Below are 15398 nucleotides of genomic sequence, written 5' to 3'. Positions count from 1 at the left end.
TGGTGTTGGAGAAATTGATGGAATTATGGGCTCCATCAGATTTTTTACCTACCATGCAAAGCCATCTGGAAAGAGTATAAATGGTAATGGGTTTATTTTTTAGCATGGAGTACTAGTGAAATAAAATGATGCCTGGAGAGAAACACAGAGGTCTGGGCACAGAGTGAAACACAGTGCCCAGACCTCAACATCTTTTAATCCATCTGGGATCATCTTGACAGAGAATGGAGCCAAAAATGGTCAGCATCCAATGAAGAGTACATTGGAAGTCCCTTCATAAACCCTGGAGAACTATACCTGAAGACTACTTAAAAATGATAAGAAAACTTGTATAAGTTCATTCAGGCTGTGTCGAAGGATGAAGGTGGTGATAGCAAATACTGACTTTCAAGTTTGTTATAATTGTTCCTTTTCTTATTTTACTAGCAAAAAAACCCCAAAAAGCAGTATGGCTTAAGAATATGGCACAGTCCATTGGATAATTTAGGAAAGAATAGAACAGAGTAGCATTTTATTGTCATTGTACATGTATGATGACATATGGAATAAATTAGGAAATTTAAATAAATACATAAAAACATTTTATAGTAAAATTATTGTCACTCTCCCAGTCTATGCAATGCAAAGTTTGCTCTGCATTTGCAGGGACAGGCTAGTTTACTCTACATTCAAAAAATGAATGTGTTCCATCTGAATTGTCAAACTGAAGCACATTTTCTCTGTGTTGTTTTATTATTGTGCTGAAAAACTGACAGACAAACTCTTCCACAACAGAACTTTTAGTTTAACTGAACTGTTATGTGTGGGTCTATTTATTGATGGCACACATTTTAATTTACCCTTGTTGTCACATTGGGTCATCAAGGGGCAAATAATTAGAACTAAGTAGATGAGCCCAGCTTCTTGTCTCCTGGCAACAAGCTAGACTCCTCTGTTTATTGTCGTCTTTTGTTTGTTTTAGTGTAAGACATCACAGAGCGTCTGGGTTGAGAAAAATGTTTGTTATTTACGGACATCACGTCCTGTGATTTCTGGCTACTTAGCTGCTCAAAATTCAAACAGTATCTCCTGATACCATCTGGGGCTGCCAGTGAGTGAATACCTAATGTAGCTTTAAATATTTTGCTCTCTAGAGATGTCACACCTGCAAATTACTTCAATAGTAAATCTGAAATTGCAGTTTAGGGCAACAAGTAGTAATAATGGTGCTTCTGTTATCACATAAAGATTCTCATTCCAGCTTTGTTAACTAATGCAAAACATTCATTTTAAGATGTGATTTCTCAAAGCTTTTGTGTGCAGTAATGCATTTTATATCTACATTTAGCTCATTTAGCTAAAATTTGGAAAAAAAAACCAAAAAACAAGTAAATCCTGCAACAGTGTTTTATGAACACACATTTTGCACTACTTCTCTTCATGCCTTTAACCTTGAAGCCTCCTGGCTTGGCTGAACAACAACTTGCAGAAACACACAGAAACCAGTCTAACCACTTTAGCAGCACGGCGATTTGTGCCCCTGTTCCACTTTCCTGTATGCGTATAAGGAGTATTTCAAGTGGTGTAGATGACTGTTTGCATGTGATGGAAGGATTTCTCCCAGCTGTCTTGATTTGGGTACAGATCAGACATCAGAGCAGAGTCTTGTAGATGAGAGCATGTTTCCTCTGCTACCAATCAGGGCTGTCAAGTGTGTCATAATCACTTGACAACCACCTTTGGCGTGTGCGCAACTGCTCAAAAAAGGATTTTACATATGATATCTTCAATATTTTACATTATTTTGCCATTAAGTCAAAAAAGTGACATAAAAACAGACTAAAGAACTATTTCATTTTGTTTTTATAAGACCAGAGATGTTCAAAATCCCAAACGTTTTTCATGCAAAATAGTCATGCTGCTAAATCTCGCACATTATGGACAGGAATGCTCTACAGATTTCTCTGGAATCAGACTTCATGCATAAAGAGACTAAAAGGAGCATCAAGAAAACATGAAGAAAAGGAGTTAAAAATTGCTTTGTCTTTGCCAGCGAGCCATATTTTGCATGACATTTTGTGAAAATTATAGAGCACTTGTGTGGCTGATCTTATATTCTCTCACTACAATGTGCTTTTCAATTTCTGCACCACACGTCTCTGCTCGAGTGCTGTTGTGTTAAATGACACCCTAAAAATCACTCTGATTCAATCAAACTTTCTGAAGAGCAACATAGGGGATATCAAAAGATGACCAAGGCTGAAGAGGAAGGTAGACAAGGGAACCATGTGGATCATATAAAGGAAGGTCAGTGCATGTGAAAAGGGTATGAATGAAGGGATGGAGTGCATTGGTCTGTATACCTTGAGGCCAAAGTCTGAGGGGAAAGGCCTATAATGGCATGCGTTAGTGTGAGCTAGGCTGGATGGTTGCATACTCGACAAGATCCCCAGGGCCAGTGTGAGCAGAGCTTCGTGGGCTTGGAGAGGAGGCCAAAGCTGCAGTATCCAGCTCCGCATACTGGACATCACAGTCCTTGTGGCCAGAGTTCTGGAGACAAGAGAGGCGAAAGTGTGTGAGGAGTGAGGCAGCCAAAAAAATGAGAGTGTGAAAAAGATAGAAAGCTGACGAGAGAAAGAGAAAGTGGGAGAGAGCAAGTGAAAGGCAGACAGATGAGAAAATTGATGGCTGAAGGTTGAATGGTCGTGGGGACATTTTGAGTGTGTGAGCAGCAGTGTTAGAGTGGAAGACAAAGAAAAATGTGTGCGCATGGGGAGGAAAAGAAAACGTGAAAGGTGAAAATTATTATGACGAGCCAGCAATGGAGTCGTTGAACAGAAACTCACAACAGTGGGGAAATTATTATATATTAAATCAAAAATTAGAGATGGAAAAGAATTTAATCTTTGTTTACTATGCACATACCATTATTCTATTATTTTTCCATATTTATCCATAAAGTGTTGGCATGCGCAACAGGATCATATTTTGGTCCAGCTGCTATTTTTTTTCTTAAGATTATGTGTGCATAGCTCATCTATGTCAAAGGAGCTTGCAAAGAAAAGCGTCTGGACTTCTTTAAGTTGCTTGAAGACGTTTCACCTCTCATCCGAGAAGCTTCTTCAGTTCTAAGGTCAAATGGTGGAGAGTCCCAGATATAAACCTAGTGGGAGTGACCCCCCACAGAGGGACAAAAGGACCCCCTGATGATCCTCTAATCGCCTGAGCCAAGGTGGGAAACTGGGCGTGGGTCCCAATCAGCCAGAGTTTCGGGTGTGTTCATTGTGAAACCTGGCCCCACCTTATCATGCGAATTCCTGAGGTCAGATGGCCCAGGATGTGAGTGGGCGTTAAGGCGTCTGGGAAGGGATCTCAAAACTGGATTATAGATGGCAGAGAGTTGGTGTCGTAAACCCCCGCCTCTGTTCAAAGATGGTCGCTCACAGTGGACATAGATGGCTTCTTTCACTCCTCTTTCAAATCATCTGTCCTCTCTGTCCAAAATGTGAACATTGGCATCCTCGAAAGAGTGACCTTTATCCTTAAGATGCAGATGGATTGCTGAGTCTTGTCCTGTGGAGGTGGCTCACTTTTGACCTTAGAACTGAAGAAGCTTCTCGGATGAGAGGTGAAACGTCTTCAAGCAACTTAAAGAAGTCCAGACGCTTTTCTTTGCAAGCTCCTTTGACTACAATGACCTGGATGACTGAGAACCTTCACAGACATAGCTCATCTATGTATATCCAGGAAATGATGTACATTTGATAGTCATGAAAACTGGATTCCAACGGAAACAAACACAAAACAAGCCAAACCCACCGCGGGCACGCGCAGCTATAATGACTGGATTATACTGAACATATGTCCATGTAATCCTTCAGACTACAATGAAACTAATAAATGTGTCCTGATCACAGTCTGAATTAACTGTTTACATTGGCAACCACGGTTACCCTGTGGCACATGGAGATACTTGCAAAGCCCAGAAGCGAGTTAATGGAGATGCTTGTGTGGCTTCCATTGTGCTGATATTTCAGTGTGCATGTAAACATAGACAAAGACCTTCATTCAACTAGAATTCGACCACTGAGCACAAAAAACAAATCCAATGACTGACTCGATGAGGAATTGGCCAAGTGGATGATTGAGCAAATGACCTTAATGGGGTGATCAATAAATGACAATGACAGCTTTGAACGCTCTTTATCCAAATCCAATAAAACAAAACACGTTGTTGCTCCATTAATAAAAATTTACAAAAAATAAAAAAGGTGATTTCGTTTATCATTTATCAATTGAAAATAGCCGAAAACTGTAGAAAACCAACATAATATCTTGTGCCCCCTTTAAAAATGTATCTTATGTAGGAAAAGTGAAAATGGATTTATTTGATTTTCCTTATTTTAATAAAATAAACAATCTAAACAGAGCTCAGATAGGCAATGATGATGAAATAAAATGTAAGTTTTTTAAAAACAGAACAACAGGGTTCAAAGTGTCTCTGAACTGATTGTACAACCCACAAACAAAATGCTTGCTGTAATGAAATCAGTGGAGTAAAATTAAGAGTGGTTAAGTAAATGCAAAGCACAAATGCACCACATCTAAAGCTGCATGGTAAAGACTTGTGAACGAGAAATGGAATGAAATGATACGTGTTGCATCAATGTACTTTAATTCCATCTGAGAAAAGATTACGTAGAAATGACGGAAGCTTTTACAGAATCTCCTGTAAATAATTTAAATCTACTTTGCAATCTCTCAACTATTGCATATTTCCCCGCCGCTCACACTCTGCACTCACTGGATATTTAAATATCGAGAGTATTTGTCATGACCGGAGTGCAATCAGGGGGAAAATTACAGCCACATTGCATTCAAAATTGGCAGATAGTGTTTTGCCCCTAGAGAATCATCATTAGTAACACTCGACGCTCAGCAGTCAATGCATGTCTTTCACAAATAGTGTTTTGAAAACCTCAGTGATACCCTATTCATCTTAAGAGCAGCCCTAAACTTCAATTTAAGTGGAATGTTATCAGAGATAAGAAATAAATCTTAGGAAGATCTACCCTTGGTGTCCAAGGATTATCTGAATTAAACATCCAGTCCCTTTGAGCATAGAATTGAAGATGATAGTTTAATATCCTTGAATAACTACACAGAAAATCAAAATCAATTCGCCCAGAGAAAAGAATGATAGTAATTGAGTTATCCCTCAAGTTTGGTGAGAAAGAGTCATTTATAAAGTGCACCAAAAATGCAAAGCAGTTTTAACAAGGTTAGCTGACAGGCTAATATATTGAAGTTGGTGGCATCAATATAACATCAGTGCGGTTTTTATTTTATTTTTTATTTGTACTATTATGCATGAGTTAGTTGGGCTTAGAACGTAACAAAGCATTTTTACCCTAATGGTTAGAGCAGTGTTTCCCAACCTTGGAGCCACGGCACATATATCACATTAGAAAAGTCACACGGCACACCATCAAACAAAAAAAGCATATTGATCATTTTCCCCAACGCACCAGGTATAGCAGAATTGGCTCAGCTTGTCCCCAATATACCATTTTTTGCTTTCTTCTGAGCACTACTCATGCTAGGGCCTTTATCTGGGTCAGAATTTCCTCCAGGACCCAGGTTAGATTGATTACTTTTTCTTTTCAAATATTTAACTATTGCTATTATGCAATGCGTGGTCTCACAGCTTGACTATTATGTAATTTCTTCTCAGTCTTCTTCTCTTTTACTGGCAGTTGGCAACCTATTTAATTAGAGCAGTTGTACTGCCCTCTAGTGGAAGAGAATGCACCTGTGACTCACGCCGATTGCTTAGAGCAGCGGTCCCTAACCCCCAGGCCACGGACCGGAGTCGTTTGGTACCGGGCCGCAAGAGACTCGGGTGTGAAATTTATGGTTTTCAGGGTTGTATTTGTTTATTGTATATATATTTATTATTTATATTTATTGTATGTATTTGGTAGATAAACATAACAAAATAAAATAAATACAACAAAATAAAACGTTGTGAAAACATTGTCGGATATAAATCTGTCCGTCGCGCAAAAAAGGTTGGGGACCGCTGACTTAGAGTACTAATTAGGTGGAACCAGATAATCTTCCATGGCACACCTGATCATTTTTTGCCCAGTGGTTGGGAAACACTTGGTTAGAGAGACAATCTAAACATTATTTCAGCTGTCTCACAGTCCACCACTTTTATTTTACCTGCTAGAGTCACTTCTGCTACCTCTAAATTGTGTAGATATGTATACTGTATATGTGTGTCTGTGTGTGTGTGTTTATGTCCTCAGAACAATAGGCTGTAGAGCTGCGGATGTTTGCCGATGCTTTGAAAAAGTGACATCTAAAGACGTGTTTGTTTGTGATGAGATCTGGTGACTGAAAGCTAAATTCGTCATATGACTTGATCCTTCGAAAAAACTATTCAGTAAACTACTAGAGCCAGTTTATTGAGGCATTGTCTTTCTGGAAGATGTTTCATAGGAGGTTAGAGGTGATCACATAGAACAACTTTATATTGATTTACAGTGACCCTTTCCTCTAACAGGACAAGTGGACCCAAACCAGAAAATATATCTAACACATTGTGTTTTAATGCAGTCTCTTGTGCTATAGTGAGACCTGTAACTCTGCTAGCTTTTTTTTTTAAACACATACAAATTATATAGTTGTGATATGTCATTTTGTGGAATGTGAAACAGTGTGACTTCTAAAGGAGTTTTCTTATTCTGGATCTGAAACGCTGGTTTTAATGCCAGGTGACAGCTATGCAGAAGTTTTATGAAACTGATATATTCTGTTTTATGAATACTGAAACAGGTAGACCTATTCTGATAAGTACCTGAAACAAAACTACGGACCTGTAAATGTGAATAGAACAGGCTCTTTACTTTAACACTCTAAATTAAATTACGATGATTTAAGTCCTTCAAAAGATATCCACTTTAGAGAAAGAAAAAATGTATATTTAATATCTAGTTTACTCTAAAACCATACTTCAAGGATTCCAGATTTTTACTGGCGTGCTCGATTAATTTCTGAATTACTGACCTTGTCAGTGACACCCAGCTCTAAGTTCATTGGTTCTTACTGAAAGTAAATGCAGACCACATTTAAATTGTTAAAAAAGGTTAATTAATCCTCTGAAACAGTTGAACACTATAGATTTAAAGCCTCCTTCCATTTAAAAATGCCTTTGAGTTACTTTGACCTTCACTGCTTAGATGATGTATATTCAGAGTTTGACAATGCAGTGAAGTTTTCTGATTTATTTGCTGCAAGTTTGTTTCTCTAGGTTAAAAGTCTGAAAAGTACCCGCAATAGGAATTGCAAGACTAGTGCCCAACTTAAATACAGTGGGGCAAAAAAGTATTTAGTCAGCCACCGATTGTGCAAGTTCCCCCACTTAAAATGATGACAGAGGTCAGTAATTTGCACCAGAGGTACACTTCAACTGTGAGAGACAGAATGTGAAAAAAAAATCCATGAATCACATGGTAGGATTTGTAAAGAATTTATTCGTAAATCAGGGTGGAAAATAAGTATTTGGTCACCTCAAACAAGGAAAATCTCTGGCTCTCACAGACCTGTAACGTCTTCTGTAAGAAGCTTTTCTGTCCCCCACTCGTTACCTGTATGAATGGCACCTGTTTGAACTCATCATCTGTATAAAAGACACCTGTCCACAGCCTCAAACAGTCAGACTCCAAACTCCGCCATGGCCAAGACCAAAGAGCTTTCGAAGGACACCAGGAAAAGTATTGTAGACCTGCACCAGACTGGGAAGAGTGAATCTACAATAGGCAAGCAGCTTGGTGTGAAAAAATCAACTGTGGGAGCAATCATCAGAAAATGGAAGACATACAAGACCACTGATAATCTCCCTCGATCTGGGGCTCCACGCAAGATCTCATCCCGTGGGGTCAAAATGATCATGAGAACGGTGAGCAAAGATCCCAGAACCACACGGGGGGACCTGGTGAATGACCTGCAGAGAGCTGGGACCAAAGTAACAAAGGTCACCATCAGTAACACACTACAACAGCAGGGAATCAAATCCCGCAGTGCCAGACGTGTTCCGCTGCTGAAGCCAGTGCATGTCCAGGCCCGTCTGAAGTTTGCCAGAGAGCACATGGATGATACAGCAGAGGATTGGGAGAATGTCATGTGGTCAGATGAAACCAAAGTAGAACTTTTTGGTATAAACTCAACTCGTCGTGTTTGGAGGACGAAGAATACTGAGTTGCATCCCAAGAACACCATACCTACTGTGAAGCATGGGGGTGGAAACATCATGCTATGGGGCTGTTTTTCTGCCAAGGGGACAGGACGACTGATCCGTGTTAAGGACAGAATGAATGGGGCCATGTATCGTGAGATTTTGAGCCAAAACCTCCTTCCATCAGTGAGAACTTTGAAGATGAAACGCGGCTGGGTCTTCCAACATGACAATGATCCAAAACACACCGCCCGGGCAACAAAGGAGTGGCTCCGTAAGAAGCATTTGAAAGTCCTGGAGTGGCCTAGCCAGTCTCCAGACCTCAACCCCATAGAAAATCTGTGGCGGGAGTTGAAAGTCCGTGTTGCTCGGCGACAGCCCCAAAACATCACTGCTCTCGAGAAGATCTGCATGGAGGAATGGGCCAAAATACCAGCTACTGTGTGTGCAAACCTGGTAAAGACCTATAGTAAACGTTTGACCTCTGTTATTGCCAACAAAGGTTATGTTACAAAGTATTGAGTTGTATTTTTGTTATTGACCAAATACTTATTTTCCACCCTGATTTACGAATAAATTCTTTACAAATCCTACCATGTGGATTCATGGATTTTTTTTTTCACATTCTGTCTCTCACAGTTGAAGTATACCTCTGGTGCAAATTACTGACCTCTGTCATCATTTTAGGTGGGGGAACTTGCACAATCGGTGGCTGACTAAATACTTTTTTGCCCCACTGTAAGTGCGATCTGGAAAGCTACAGTCACTCTACGTTATGAATGGAGTTTTTGTATAAAAACAAGTCTTGCATTTAATAGTTAAACTTTGTAAATAGGCTTTTAGAATTGCTGTCCTCAATAAGTGAGAATGTATAAGATGCAATTTCAAAAGTTCTGAATAATTTTTTTAACAAAATGTCAGACATCAATAAATTAATAAATATTCAACACAGGGACTTTTATCTTAAAACTAGTGCTGTCAGCGTTAATCTCGTTGAAATGACGTTAACGCCATAACCGCATTAACACGGCAAATCTCCATTAGCGAGTTAGTGCGGATCGCCCCGTGCATGGGGCTGCACGGCGCTAACACGTTAACGAGCTAACCACGCTAATGCGTTGAAGCCATGCGGCCCCACGCACAGGGCGATACGCGCTAACTCACTAACAGAGATTTGGCATGTTAATGCGGTTATAGCGTTAATGCCGTTTTAACGAGATTAACGCTGGCAGCACTACTTAAAACATGTCTGTAGGCTGTAAGGACGCAGGCCCTGTACACTGATATCTTGTCATGATTTCAAGTAGCCAGAAAATGGGTAGCATAGAAACAATAGAGAATAGCATGTCAGCAGTTGTGTCACACTGATGTGGCTTTTAATTTGAATTGTGAAGTTCCATCATGCACAAGGGTAACACATACAACCTGACTTAAGTCAACATATCAGCTTAACCTTTAATTATCAAAATTTAAAATAACTTTCCAAATGGTTCTGGATTTGTGAAGGAATACTGGCATAAATCTAAGGAGCTAAAAGTGGATCTCATTAAGATACAGTTGATACCCACGTGTTGTTACGCATTTGAGCAAATTGCATTTTGCACGACACTGCTTACCAAATAAGTAAAACTGAGACTGAAGAAAGAAAGAAACTTAGCAATTGTGTGGTTACAAATTGTCACATTACCAAGAGACACACTGAAAATGATTTTGTTTTCAGCCAGCACACACAACATGCAGAAGCTTGCACATCCACACAAATTGTCTAAAATCCTGGTTGTTGTTGTTTTTTAAATTCATCTCAGAAAGAAATGCTGCCAAAGCAAATAAAGCCCTCAGTGCTCTCAAGCATCTGTGCCACTGAGGGAGGTTTCCCCACAGTTAGCAGAGGCATCTGATACAACAAGTCAAACATTTCATAGTCAACAGTTAAGACTCAGGGGTGATGATGTACTGTGGAGCACCACACTGTAACGTATCTGCAGACGGTTGCCTGGCAAACCCACAAGTAATTACGATGGATTAGAGGAAGAGTAGGGGAGGTGAGGCAGAGGGCAGGCCGTCGGGGTCAGAACATGAAATCGTCCACAGAGAGAGAAAGAGAGAGGATGGCGGCTGGCCAGGTTTACATAGAAGATGAGAGGTGCTGATTTTGATGATGAGATAAGAAGCTTAGTCAAACCGCCCAGTGGATTTGCTGGTCAGCATCTACTCATAACACCAGACAAGCAAAAATGAAAGCTCCTCAGTGACTGTACAGAAGTACCGTTCATTGTAAATCAGTTCTACAATACCACCAAGCAGAACCTCACCAAATATTCACCCTTTCAGCAGCAGTTACTACTGACCAAAGGCAGCAGCTGTGGATGACCCCTCCATAGTGAAGCTCACGTGACTCCGCTCATGGCATCAGTACTCACCGGCTTATCGGTGAAGGGGGTCGACTCAGAGGGTGCCATGTCGTAATAAGGAGGCTGAAGAGGAAGCTTCTGCATTTCTTCCTCCTTGTCGAGATGAACCACCTACGGGAAACACCAAGAGCTCAGCGTGACTTATAATGAGCTCGAAACCGGGATAGATCAGCCAGCTCTAGTCCTCACCAAGGTTAACTTTGCAATTAGTCTATGAGTGTGAACTGCTACCTCTTATTGCATCCGCATTAATTAAAACACATAAGCAGCAAAACATTATGTTGACAGTTGTTGCTCACATTTTTTTTGTGTGTCTGTGGTAATGAACAGAAATCGGCAACGTTAATCTCGCATCCGACAGAGAATACAGCTTGACAGCAGTTTGAACTTCAGCAGCTCAGTTGAACCTAAAGTTATTATGTGCATCAAAGTAATTTTGTCAAATGAATCACTTCCAGATCACATAAATATATGATGCAAACTTTTGAAACATCTGAGCTGAAATGCTAAAGTAACTGTAAAGCTGCAAGAGCTAGCTGAGATTCATAGCCACTATATTACAGAGGGATTTCATTTCTTACATGAACCTGACATAAATAAACTATTTGAAAAGAATAGTTTGCCTATGTAGACAAGGCTCACTGAAACCATTTTAATATGGTACAGACATTTCATTAGGTACATCTAGGAAAATGTATGTAGTCCAGCACAACATAACACAAATTCTGCTTTTACATTTTCTACTTTTGTTTTCAAAAAGGTTTAAACTGTGTTTTATTTTTAAGTTATAGTGGTGATCTATTTTGATTCTTAAATGTTTTTTTAAATCCCTTTGTATAGATATTTTAAAAGGTAGAACGTAAACATTTTCACTGTGTTTGAAGGATTATGGTTTAGGTACAAATGCTAAATTTTCATTTCACATGTTTTCTTTATTTATTTTTTGCTTTGGGTGCAAGCTCTTTAAGTCTCTATTAAGTCAGATGTTATTTTATTTATGCAAATAAAAGAGCAATATGGTTCAAAAAGACAAAAACATGTTTCAAAGTGTTGCATAAATAAAGAGGGGGTTTAGCTAGATTCAGAAACCTTGTGAATTAAATTCAAAATTAACCTACATCCTTAATCAGTGGACTTGCAGAGCATGATGTTCTGTGGTGACCATTCAACATATGTCAGTTTCTCAAGGGTGACTAATTACCTTTAATGGAGTATGGTACTATATTATAAAATAAATTACATTGTAATCCATCATAATTTCTGGGGAATTACAGTTACATTGAGATTGTAGATGAATATCTTTTTGGTTAACACCAAAATCTTTCTGTAGACAGACAACGATCCGATCAGTATGTTGGTTTGCATGATTTTACACTGTAGCTTCAGCTTGTCAAATCACTCTAAGAAATCTGTCTAGCACGTCTATGACCAGCTGATCACACCAAAGCAGGTGGCTTTGTCGCTGGACAACAGTTCCTTTCAGTGCTGGAAATTCAACAACATTTTGCCTCAGAAATCAGAAAAGGGCACTAGCATGACCGTACAGAGTAAATCATGGTTGCTCAGGGGGAAAACATCAATGAACTCAATGTGAACCAGAGGAAAAGATCGAAAACCAATAATGTCAAGTCAATTCAGGCCAACTCAATTGTAATCTATAACCTATTACATGCAACATAAAAGTCTTATTAAGCAACAGGTGGTGTCACATTATTTATGGTTTTGTTTAATTAAAAAGGGTAGTGAGAATGAGACATTAAACACCTCCAGTGGTCTTCCACATGCACACTTGGCAAGGTAGGTTAACAGGTAGGTTGTATAATCATCCTAGAAAACTTGACCTATTTCTTCTGAAGAGCTATACTGTCTCGGTTGGTTCTGTATCTTCATGTGATGCCTGAAAGACTTAGTTATATGGAAATCTTGTCAGTGAAGAAGCTTCTTGAGGTTCATATTAATTGCAGGTTTCTCTCAATGTATATGTAAATTCCAAAACAACTTGAGTTGCACTATAATTTCCGTACATAATTCGCTTAGGCGCTGATAAATATTCAGATTGGGTAATGACTGTATGATGATGACTGTAAATCTACAAGGGGTGAGGGTTAAGATTCTCACTTTAAAAATCAAGATTTGGCTGTTTCACAAGTTTTCTGTGGCATAATAGGCACAGTGTTTTGAAGGGTGGGTTTGTGTGAGGAAAGGGGGCCACTCCTATAGTTTTCCTTTTCACCAGGTTGTCTGTCTTAGACTTTTCCCACAGAGTACTTCTAATTGATCTGTCAAAACCTGTCATAATCACAAAAGCAAAATTTGATGCTTCTGACATCAAAGTACCTTGAAAGTGTTTCTTAGGTGGGGTACTCAAAACAGTCTATAGAGAAGCTTACTGGCATAAAGGAATTAATTAATATTTTAATGACAAATGAAGGCGAAACCTTCATAGAACGTTTGTCAGACCTGCACATTTTGCAATGAAAAGAAATAAGAGTTAATGAAAGAAATTAAAGTCACTCGGAACAATGAGGTCATCAATGAAAATGTGAGACTCATAATGGTTGCTGAACAATGGTTTTCCCTCTTCATACCTGCAAATTCTGTTTAATCTGTTTTTTTCATCCACTTTTTTTCATCCACTTTTCAAAAAGCTTTTGAATGACAATATGTATCTGGGTGATGTGAACTTTTCTACTCACGTTACATCAAAAGGTGAAGCATTTAATGGTTGAGTGGTCAAACAGTGAGCTGAGTGCCAGACTTCATATGCAATTACTTGGGGGGGGAACGTTTGTTCAAGCTATAAAGACGCTGAACTCCCTGATAGTGAGTTTGGCTGTCAAAGTCTAATTCACAGCAATACACAACATTTAATTATAGGAAGCACACACTGATACTTTGGCTCTGTCGCCCAATGAAGTGACCAAGCAACCTCTGCCCGAATACCAAGCTGTTTAAGACCAGTTGTAACATTCAGATATGCTGCATAACCCACAAAATCTTTTCACTACATTTGAAGGTGAAAAATTATCCCTGATCTCATTTCTCGTTCAAATAGTCCATTTCGTAGCTTTTCATCGAGTTCATTCTCAAAAGGAAACCCTTGAAAAGCTAAACCCGGAGCAAAAAATAGCAGCGAACAATAATTAGAACTATGTCATTACAAATTGCCTGGTGGCTCTGCAGATGCTGATCAGTATAATTTAAAGAAACAGCTAATCATGATGATTGACAGGCTTTGGGGCACGAACTTGTCCAGCTGAACTGATGAAGGCACCACCAAGAGACTTTTTTTTCTGGTATACGATATGATTAAAAGTTGTAGATAAGATTATTTCTTAACAACTTGTTTGTATTTATGGACATTTTAAAAAATGTAGTTCATAAAAGCATGTTTATAAAGAAGCTATCTATACACCAGGATCTGCTTGGGCATTTTAACTTTTTATTGGGGAGTTGGGGTGGGGGGGAAGGATTGCTTATCTATGCATTCTCTACTCACTGTGTAATAAACCTGCCGTGATGTTTTCTTGTTTTGTTTTGGGGGTTTTTTTGTTACTTTTATCTATCCAGATGTAAGTTTGCTGAACGTGCACCTTCTTTTAAAGCAATGGCAGCCATAAAACCAAACACATTAAATCCTGTAATGTGACCATTAAAGCCTCATTTTTATACTAATCACCAGTCAGGGTTACGATGCCTTGCTCAAGTAATCTTCTGCAGTAGTTGTGCAGGAAGAAGAGCGCATTATTTCCCCTCTCTCCATGACTTTCTCTGCCCAGATGCCTAGCAGTTTGACCTTGGGCTTATGACAAGTATCAAAGTTTGATTTAAATTCTCAGCGGTGCTGATAGGTGGTGACCAACTTGACAGTTACGTGAATCTTTAATTATTCAGAGCCTAATAGCGCCATTTTTTTTTACTTCTTTAGCTCCTCAGTTTCTCACATACTGTAGTCCTTGACAACAGTAAAAGTCACTGCAACCTCTGCACACTCCTGATGACACTTCACATGTAAATAGTGCTGCACATTCAATCTTATGAGAGTAACTTTTGTTTTCCTAAACTACAGCTTGTGCTACAGTAACGTTTGCAATAAGCAGATTGGAAAGCTATCGGGCTGGTTGAGGCAGAACATCCAGGAATACAATTACATAGTACTGGTTCTGTGCTATTTAAACAGCCTAATGCAATATAAGGATTGTGTTCTCATGGAAGCTCGACAAGAAATTAGAAAAAAATGTTCTAGTGGCCACACAGACCGGGAGCCAAACATGAATAGGGAGGCTATGCAGAATCAGTGTGACCATGGAAAACGAGGTTTCAAATTCCAAGGGCATGTTCAGAATACTTTTTCACCAAAGGAAGTTTGAGGTTTAACTGCACTTTCATAACGTGGAAGAGCACATGAGTGGCCATCTTACTTTATACTGGCTGCATATAATACACCCGATATATTAATATAAGAGCATGTGACTTGTATTCAATTTTTTTGCCATTAACACAACCAGTGATTGACTGCTGTGATTTTTTTCTTGCTTTTAAAGATGCTATTGGCACTATTTCACCATCAATTATTATTTTAATCTTTTCCAGATGACAGCACATTCCAGTACTGACAATATAAATGAGGTCTGAATGGAGTATACTCAAATCTGCTTAGAATTAGAGACAGTAAAATTTGGGGACTTGAGAAAATTGCAAATTTCTTTAATGTTGCCAGGAAGTAACTTCAGCGGGAGGGAGCACTGTAAAAAGCGGTTCCCGTG

At 39.1% G+C, this 15398-nt stretch overlaps 1 protein-coding gene across 1 annotated transcript in view; it reads right to left on the bottom strand.

The window, feature by feature from the left end:
* The window catches only part of nectin1b (nectin cell adhesion molecule 1b), a 161191-nt gene that overhangs the window by 10604 nt on the left and 135189 nt on the right, over positions 1 to 15398 (bottom strand). Inside the window, exon 9 of the mRNA XM_085371000.1 lies at positions 10642 to 10743. Coding sequence (XP_085227126.1) covers positions 10642 to 10743 — 102 coding nt within the window. The remainder of the gene's footprint in view (positions 1 to 10641; positions 10744 to 15398) is intronic.

Source organism: Diplotaxodon limnothrissa, linkage group LG14 (assembly GCF_057381915.1).
Source record: "Diplotaxodon limnothrissa isolate DT_005_m linkage group LG14, D_limnothrissa_male_GT1.1, whole genome shotgun sequence".
NCBI lineage: Eukaryota > Metazoa > Chordata > Actinopteri > Cichliformes > Cichlidae > Diplotaxodon > Diplotaxodon limnothrissa.
The sequence above is the reverse complement of the archived record's forward strand: the minus strand, read 5'-3'. Positions and strand labels throughout refer to the sequence as shown.